Genomic DNA, 9,939 nt, shown 5'->3' with positions numbered 1-9,939 from the left:
TTCTATTTTTAGTTAATAAACTTTTTACTTAATCTTTATCCATCATTATTCACTGTATTCCGAGTGCAAACCATATTCAACTTCTTAATCTAGCTTCGAATAATAATATCAAAAATTAAATTAAATTTGAAAAAATAATTGAGTAAGGGGTTTTTTTTTTTTGGTCAGAAGGCATCGACTACATTGTGTATGTAATTATGTGCTATCTATGTGGATAGAACTTCAGACAAAACAATCCATGTATATTGTTCTTATCGCCAAAAGATTTTAAACTAACACAATACTTGTAGGAAAATGGTGCTCATCTTTGGCCTTATACCTAAGTTCCACTTCCAAGAAAATGCAGATGGTTTCGTAGTTTTGCCATTTCCTTTTCGATTCATACAGAATCTCGAAGATAAGTCTATGACAAGTTCCTCAATGCATGTCTACCTTTCATTGCTTCACCTTTTCTTGATAAACCTGGCGAGGAACTGTCTCAGGCACCCGCGGAAAGACATCAAAATTTGGCACCTGCAACACATGCAACGACATAATGCAGTTAGGATGATCTCAGTAACCATGCATCCGTTAAAGACGAGTTTAGAGATGATAAATAAGGCACTTACTTAAAGAATTTGCTTAACCTTTCGGTTAGAATCATGATTCATCTACTACAGATTTTAACTGTTGTCGGAACGTTGGGATCTGGTCTGCTTTAACATCCATGACTAACCCCATTTGCTGATAGTTTCTTAGCTACAATGCAACCACGCAATCAACCTTAATTGCACCACCAATAGCTAGACATATTTGCGGTAGAGTTTGAATGTCTACAGAATAAGGTACTTTAGTATAGGTGTCGTGAAAATGCCAAGACCCATTTGAGCGAAGTGTGGACATAATAGCAACGAGGTAGTTTTCCTCCTTTTCTTTCCGATCCTCGTTACATATCATATAGTAACTTCAGAATATATTTTGAAATGTCCGCCATCATGTCAACAAGTAAGTTGGGTTGGTCCATTATCCACCAGTCCTTGATCGAGCGCTTGGTGATTCAATTGCATCACAGTTGATTCTCGAACAAGAACAGCGCTTAGACATTCAGTATGACCGGTTATTTCAGCAAGAGGGTAACAGATGAAATAGCTAAGGGCATTCTCTCCACCAGCTCATTCCCTTCCCCTTCATTGGATTAACTGGCCGTGGGATATCTTCCGTAACTTCAGAATATATTTTGAAATGTCCAATCCCTTTCTTTAGTGGTGAGCTAGTGAAAGCGTTAGTGGATTAGTTTTACGATGAATAGGAATCTATTTCAAAAATCAGAACAGGTTGCCAATACTACTACTTGCCTCAAGAGTTGGCTGCTCAGTGTGCAAAGGAAATTCGAAGGACCAAGAGCTCAGCTGAAATGCATTTAAGAAAACAGTGAGCGAATGAAACGCAAGAAACATGGAACAGTGCTTATGTCAAATGATCAGTACCTTGTGAAAGATGTCATCTTCTGGCTTTATAAATATTATTGCCTCGTCACTGACTCACACCCTTTTTCTGGTGTGCATTCCTTAGCTGTAATTTTGCATCAGAAACAAAATAAATAGATGTAAGCGAGAGAAATACCGGAGCTGGCTACAAAAGGTGAAACAATAAATGTTAGTTATGTAGAAGAATTTGTTCCGAGCATGTATGAAAATAGACACAAGTTATCAGTCCCATATCATTGAATCTAACGTCATCTTCTGTATCCCAAGAGACTTCATCAAAGACCGCATCATAAAGAGGTGGCAAGAGCTGCAGTGGCAAATTCGTCAGCCGTTGAGAGACCAAATGACCCACACTCTTTGCTTCCTTTCCCAAATGCGATCTCAGGTCATCTTTCACATCCTTCTCTTGACAACTTTCAGGAGAAACTCCTTAACCTCCGTGATACATTTATGGCCCCAATAAGAATCAAATAAACACAATGAAGGATCCAAATAGTAGGAAGAGGAAGAGCAAAAAAGATAAATTTTCACTGTATAAGATAAAAAAAAGAAGGAAAAAAGCTATGTAAAGATAAGAACACGCCAATCTATGGATAAATGGCAGAACGATATCAGAATAACTGGAATACAAGATATGGATCACTTGCCTTATATCTTTCCAAGTTAAGGGCAGTAGCAAGAGCGAAAACTCCATTATCTTCATCAGCCTCTATTTTAGCAACAGTTCCTACAGACTACAGTGGTCTGTTCCAATATTAAGTCTGCAAAACCACTCAAATCCCATTCTTTAGATATTTATAGCGAAATGGCACCGCTAGATCGCGTAGCAAGCTAACCACCACAAGGACTATGCCTTTTCCTATCATCGAGGTATGTCTGAAGCAAGGGCTTCACTCCATGACAGTCATCAGGTTTTGGATCAAAGAAAGCAAAATCTGCTTGGACGGTTCCCTTCCAAGATAAGAATAAAAATACTAATCGTTACGATATGAGTGAGTAATCACTTTTGTATTTCAGTTATCCTCGTATTCACGTACAGTATGAATAATGGGCACTACGAGAATTTCCCATCCATTATCACGGAAAAATAGTACAAGAAGAATTTGCTCACATCAAACTCTTCTTCATCAGAAGACTCGGACTGTTCTTTCTTGGCTTCCGAAGTTTTCTTTACTCAACCATTAGCTAAAAAGCATAACAGGGGTAATTATATGCCCATGTACGTGGTAAGACCTGTGGAGGTAGGTGGTGAACTTTTTGGGAGGTCCGTGCCTTCGGTGGTTGTCCATGCAGATGGAGACAACGTGAGCGACGTGACGAGCAAATGGAGAAAAAGTCAGAAGCTGATACCGGCAATGCCTTGTTTCGTATTCACAGCGTTGGGGCGAAAAACGAATAAATTGTAGCTCAAATGGACAGGGCAACAATTTGGCTTAGTTCAACCAAGCATTTTCCTAAACCTTAAACCCTAAACCCTAAAAGCTGAAAATAATATAAACCAACTGATTCAAACAATTTCTCCCCGATTTTTCACCAACTAAACAGAGAGCTGCATTGCTAACGAAAGATGAATAATTTAGTTATTAAAAACGAACGACAACAACAAAGGAGGACAACACAAGTAAAAACAACATCGAACTCGCAATTCCGCCATAGCATATAGCACACAACAAAGTCGCACAGCAACTCAAAGTCTCCGATTCCGACTTTTATATGCATACAGTAACTTCAGACCACTCATTATTTGGTTGAGTCGGTGATCTCAAAAAATACATTTGTGAGAGTTGAACTCAAATTAGGAGTTCTAACTTGTGTTGTTTGTTATTGATGCACTTTATTCAATTAAAATTGTTATATCTTTTTTTATTCTATTTTACAAATTTTGTCCAAAAATTAGTAAATCAATAGCCAAAAAAGGGAAGATTACCTAATTGTTGTCAATCAAGAGTTGCTTTGCGAGGTTATCCACCCGTTTTGGCTCTTAAGCTAAGGTTGTCCCCCATTTCATCAATCCAACTTTCCAAAATTCGGTTATTGTTGGCAAATTAATTACCAAAATAAAATCGACATATATACACCAAATTCATTACAAATTGATCACCTTCCGCAATTTGATCACACCGAACACATATCCCTTAAAATCTTCGTTAATTCTGAGAAGTTATGGGGTATTAAGGTACTGTAGTCATATTACGTCACTCATCCACGTGTGATAATATTAATAAATAAGTTAAATCTATTTAAGAAGTTGTTCATTTTTGGAATAGTAGATGCGCTCACATTTGGAGGCGGAGGCAAAATCCAATTAGAATCACTTAGAACTCCAACGAGGAGAGAATGAGATTGATTGGAGGGTGTGTGATTGAATTCAAATCGAACTGTATCTGATGACAGAGAATCAAATCACCGATGTAATTATAGAGAATGAGTATGTATGATGTGCAATATATAGAGAATGAGTATGTATGATGTGCAATATATTATAAGGAAAACTAACGAAAAATCATCAAAAACTTTAGTCTTAATGAAAAAAAACAAATAAAGGTGTAAGTGAATAGTACCAAGAAATGTAAAAATATCATTTTTCGTTAAAAGTGAACAATACCAAGAGTGTTTCGTTAAAACTCCCATTATTATAAAGGAAAACTAATAAAAAATGCTTGAAAATTTTGAGTTTTAAATATAATGACAAAATAAAGGGTAAAGTGAATACTACCATGATTAACTTTTTAGTGTAAAAATGTGATTTTTCGTTAAAATGAACAGTACCAGGAGCTTTTTGTTAAAATTCCCTTATTATAATGCATTCTTGACGAAGGTGCATTGGCTTAGGCATGTAAGAAATGCTTTTCTATGTCTACGCGTATACGAACAACGTGTAGAGATAATATGTGAGCCTATGTTAGGCGTAGAGAATATGAATTGTATATCCACCATGAGAGACTCAGAGAGAAGATCTCAGAGATCCCTGATAAATACTAGGTTGGAGTATTTATAGATATATTGAGAGAGCATTTCCAATTAAATCAGGAGATTATGATTACATTGAATCCCCAAAATATCTTAATTTGACTTGAATTAGGTGTTCCTCACTTTGGAGACAAGTAACATCTTTAATGGACTCCAGACTAATATGTCGGACTTCGCTTGGTATTCTGACTTCGTATGACTAGCCTGAGTAGTTTGATTTGACTAAGGCGAAGCCTGATTTGAATGATGTGTAGTAGGGGTGGGCATAAAAACTGCCAAATTGCAAAATCACATCGAACCGTATGAAAAAAAAACTAAAATGAATCGTGTTGACTGAAAAAGTCAACTTTGAGTCAAAAACCAAACTGGACCGTTCAAACCGGTTTCGAATGAACAAGAACTGATTGGAACCGAACCAAACCGTTTTATTAATAATAAATAAATAAATTATATATATATATATATATATATATATATATATAGACACACACACACACATGTCATGGTATAATAGGTTAAAAAATTAGTTTCACTAAATTGAAAAGCAAGGGATCTCATCCCAATTAGGGTTCACCCACCTCACTCTCACCTCACTCACGTCTCACGGCCTCACATCAGACCCCCCATTTCACACAGCCAACTACCTACTCACAGCCTTTCATCTAGAATTTCTACGATTCCTCAGGTAGCCCACAACCTTAGGTCATCTATAATCGAATGGTCCAGATGGTTGAAAATAGCCCTAAAATCGTCTCCAACCGAGGGCTAGGCCAGAGGGCTCGGGAATCTGGGAGGGCCCCAGGGAATTTCAAATGGCCAAAGGGTTGGTTGCTTTTGGCCAGCCAGCCAGCCTCGGGCTGGCTATTTTTTTTTTTTATAGTCTTCCCATTGCTGTCGATTATAACCGACATCATTAAAGAAAGATTTTTTAATACTGTCGGTTATAACCGACAGTAATAGTTATTCAAATGCAATTTTTTTTAATTACTATTAGTGTCGGTTATAACCAACACTAATAGTTTGAAATTTTTTGAATATAACGGCTAGTAGCCGTTGTATTAACTTTTTTTATATGAATTTAAACTTCTTTTTTTTTCCTTTTTTTTTCCTTTTCATATGAATCAAATTTTGTTTCATATTTTTTTTTCAATTCTATTTTACAAAATTTGTTTCAATTTTTTTTTAAATTCTTTTTTTTTTCCTATAACTTCTATTTTACAAAATTTGTTTCATATTTTTTTTTAAATTCCATTTTTTTCCTATAACTTCTATTTCACAAAATTTGTTTCAATTTTTTTTTAAATTCTATTTTTTTCCTATAACTTCTATTTTACAAAATTTGATTCATATTTTTTTCATATAACTTCTATTTTACAAAATTTGTTTCATATTTTTTTAAATTCCATTTTTTTCCCTATAACTTATATTTCACAAAATTTGTTTCATATTTTTTTTCAATTCTATTTTTTTCCTATAACTTCCTAGGCCATTTATAAAACATTAAATTAAATTAAGTAACATGAAACAATATTAAACACTATGAAACAACATTAAATAACATTAACCAACATACAAATTACACAACATAAAAAAACATTTAACAACATGAAACTTAAACAACATTTTTAAAAACATTTAACAACATAAAACTTAAAAGCCTACTCCATGCTTCTTTTGGCCCAAAGATGTGCAACAAGATCCTGTTGTAGGTACTTATTTGTGGCACGAGAACGTATCATTCTATAGCGCCTCATGTACTCATTTATAGAAATACTACCAGTTCTTGGATTGAAAGGCAAATTAGGCCCATCATATATTTTTGCTAGAGCCCTTCTTGACTTATTTGGATCTTCTTGGTCGTCATCGGACTCTCCATCAATATACCCATCTCCCTCATCCTCCACTATCATATTGTGTAATATGATGCAAGACATCATGATGGAGTTCAAATTTTCTCGACTCCACCCTCTTGCCGGTTCGCTGATGATCTTCCACCGTGCTTGTAGAATACCGAAAGCTCTCTTAACATCTTTCTGGTATGCCTCTTGGTGTAAGGTAACAACTTTTCTGCGTCATTCCTAGGGTTTGGAATTGCTTGGACAAGTGTCGCCCACTTTGGGTAGATGCCATCTGCCAAGTAATACCCCATACTATATTCACGGCCGTTGATGTAGTAGTCAAGTTGAGGTGCTTTACCTTTCGTCAAGTTATTGAAGAGGGGTGAACGCCCAAAAATTGTAATGTTATTTTGGGATCCAGGGACTCCAAAGAAAGCATGCCAGATCCATGTGTCATATGAGGCGACTGCCTCTAACACAACAGTTGGCTTTCTCGACCTTCCGCTAAAGCCTCTTTGCCATCCGGTGGGACAGTTCTTCCAATCCCAATGCATGCAGTCTAATGACCCTATCATGCCCAGAAACCCACAGTCTTCAGCTTTGCGAATGAGCCGATTCAGATCTTCTTGATTTAGCTATCGGAGGTACTCGTCTTTGTAAACCTGAACAATTGTGTTACAAAATTCTTCAAGAGTATTAAGGCATGTAAACTCATACATACTATGGGTTTCATCCATCGAATCAACTGAGGAGCCATAGGCCATCATTCGGAGTGCAACAGTAACCTTCTGATGAGGTGAGAAACCAGGGCGGCCTGCTCTGTCCCGCTTCTGTCGAAAGTATGGATTGACCTGCTGAACATCACCAAGTAAACGCTCGAAGACATGATGCCTCATCCGGAAGCGACGTTTGAAATCCTCTTCTGTGTACACCGAGTTGGGGTTGAAGTAGTTGTTCATCAGATTGGCATGCGCCATCGCTCTGTTTCGTGGTTTGTAAGAGCGACCAGCAACAAAGCCACCCCATTGAGGTTGTTCCTCAGTTGGCTGACACACCATGGCTGCTGCCATGTTTTGTTTGTTGCGCCTTACTTGAACTTCTTCATCAGACTCCTCATCTTCTCGTCTCATTTGCGCCCATTTTGCTTCCAATTTGGAATTGGATGAGGACCGCCAATTGGAATTGGATGAGGATCCAAAGTTGGAATTCATTGCAAACTTGAATTGAAAGAGATTGAATTGCAAGAGATTGAATTGAAATAGATTGAATGCAAAGTTGTGTGAATTATAGCCCAATATCCACCCTATTTATAGCAAAAAAAATTCAAATCCAACGGCTAGCTGACGTCAGCATGATGTCAGCTACCAACGACTAGCTGACGTCACTTAGCCGTTAGATTTGAATTTAAATTGTAGTTTTTAAATAATAAATTATGTTTGGCCCTATGGCCATTTGGCCATCGCATCGGTTGGAGACAGTTTTTTGTGACAGGGCTAAAACGAGCCATCTGACCCTTTGGCCCTCGGTTGGAGACGGAGGCAAATATGGCCTTGTACTGTTCATTAAAATATTAATATCTTAGGGAATCTTGGAGGGCTAGAGGACTAAAACGAGCCCTCTGGCCAGCCCTTGGTTAGAGATGGCCTTAGCTCTCTACGACGGCCATCGTCATCCCTTATCCGTGACAACTCATGACTCTTCGTCCTCTGTACTCCCTCCTTGGATTACATAAGTTTCCTTGTTTTTGATTGCAAACTTGCTCGTTTGCAATTTGTTGTTTTCTGACTGCTGTTTTATTTCGAGCTTCATATGTTTTGTTAGTTAAGTAGTGATGTAGCAGAATCAAAGGTTGAATCAATTGGGAATTTATGTTGTGTATTAGTGTCCAATTATCTTGAGACAAAGTTTGATGATGCTAAGTTTCTAGACTCGATCGATCTTGGTAGTTCTTGATTGATTTGGGGCTTTATGATTTTGGTAGATATATAGTTCACTGTTTTGTATTGATTTTGGTAGTTCTTGATTGATTCGGGACTTTATGATAACAAAGACGAGGTTGTGAAGAGAGAAGAGGTTCTTGGCTGCATCGATCAGGTATAGATATATAGTTCATTGTTCTATTGTCGGATGTGAGAAAAATTAGTAATTTGCTGGTATTGGAAATTACTTAGAATTTTATTGCAATTGGCGGGTCGATTTAAAGCATTATCAATGTGGTGTTGTTTTGTACTTACTGTTAATTGTGTGTAACTGTGACCTAAAATAAAATAAGTCGCTTCCTTTGGGACTCCTAGCTTATGTTTATCATTATCGTCGTCATTTACACGCCATAGATTTGAAGTCTTGCATTTCCCTTTGGTTGGATGGTACTTTCGTTTAATGAGGTAATTGGTAATACTGAGTTGTTTTTTATGTAGATTGTGAAGGGCTGGGTGAACATGAAGCAATTGACAAGTCAAAGAAGCTACACGGATCGGATGGTGAAGGATGCGAATGCTGTCATTTTCACTTTTGGGTCTTATTGTCTTGGGGTAAATATCAATTCCAATGATTACTTCTTGCAAGTGGTCACTGGTGTTGGATTTGGTGCAACTTTATAGAATCAGTTTTAGAAGATATATTTGAATGCATGATGATTTGATATTCAAATAATTTAGTATTCAGAACCGTAAACTGGCAAGAACTTAATTACACACAGTGAGACAGCACAACTTCTTCTTTTCCCAATATTGCTAAAAAAATCATCTTACACAATTACAATCCTATTTTTTTTCCGCATATTTATGTTTATTTCAACAAATTCATTTTTTTCGTTGATTTAATCTTACAGCTAAAAAATATAAAATTGTGTAATGTAAATCATTTCACCGGTACAAAAAGATAAAAATACTTTATCAGAAAACTAACATTCGTCTTTGATTTTGTCATTCTGTTTGGACCCAAATTTACATCATCGGCCCGTGTAATCGAGACCGTAGAGTAAACATAGTTCTCAGCCGTCGGATGGAAAAGTGAAAATATTTTTGTTAAAAGATAATATTATGGTTTTTATCATGATTATCTTTTAATTTGAATTATCTTGACATATTCTTAAACGGGATGGATATGATGCAAATTATATCCTCAAGTAAGAGTGTTTGGGCTCAAATTAACATGTTGGGCCGAGTATAGAACCACTCTCGGCCCGGGAGGCCTGGCGACAGGGGAGCCTTGGATCATTTAGTACGTGGGCTCCTAAACCTAGGTCGGCTAGGTCATATTACATTTACTAGTCGAGTCCTAACGCGATAAGTAGTCTCGGCAAGGGTAATAACCCGGAAGTGAATCCGGCTCAATAGAGGACTAGGCTCACAATCCTAGTAAACATAGGACTGGTCGAGTGGGTGTTTGATCAGGAGAAGAAGACCTAGTTCGAGTAGGGTTTTGACTCGACTTCAAAGGTATCTAGTGCTATAAATAGAGGAGGCTGTGCATCATTCAAAGAGACCTCCAACACACACAAAACTGCCCTGCGCAAACTTTCTCAACACCTTGAGATTTTTTATTTTCTTTTTTCGCCGACACATCTTCCGTTGGCATCAACAGCACTGTGAAGGCAACCGGTGATATCTTAAGTCGGCATAGATAGCTCTGTCACCGTAGAATCAGCCGATCTCGCAGCATCT

The 9,939-nt window shown here is 37.1% G+C and overlaps 1 protein-coding gene and 1 pseudogene across 1 annotated transcript; both read right to left on the bottom strand.

Moving 5' to 3' along the window:
- Positions 1-639: 639 nt before the first annotated feature.
- LOC114820576 (protein BCCIP homolog) lies at positions 640-6,346 on the bottom strand (annotated as a pseudogene).
- Positions 6,347-6,381: 35 nt separating this feature from the next.
- Positions 6,382-7,251, bottom strand: LOC139190421 (uncharacterized). Its single transcript, XM_070810697.1, has 2 exons — positions 6,996-7,251; positions 6,382-6,842 (listed from the first exon to the last, which is right to left on the bottom strand). The coding sequence occupies exons 1-2, from the start codon at positions 7,249-7,251 to the stop codon at positions 6,382-6,384; spliced, it is 717 nt and encodes a 238-aa protein (XP_070666798.1).
- Positions 7,252-9,939: the final 2,688 nt, after the last annotated feature.

The sequence above is a fragment of the Malus domestica genome, chromosome 13, assembly GCF_042453785.1.
Source record: "Malus domestica chromosome 13, GDT2T_hap1".
NCBI lineage: Eukaryota > Viridiplantae > Streptophyta > Magnoliopsida > Rosales > Rosaceae > Malus > Malus domestica.
This window is presented reverse-complemented; position numbering and strand designations above follow the sequence as displayed.

Excerpts from the sequence above, each read along its gene's own strand:
- LOC139190421 (XM_070810697.1), bottom strand. The coding sequence starts at position 7,251 with ATGGCGCATGCCAATCTGATGAACAACTACTTCAACCCCAACTCGGTG. Across the intron at positions 6,843-6,995 it reads TTCGATGGATGAAACCCATA|GGTCATTAGACTGCATGCAT; the intron begins GTATGTATGAGT and ends TGGGCATGATAG.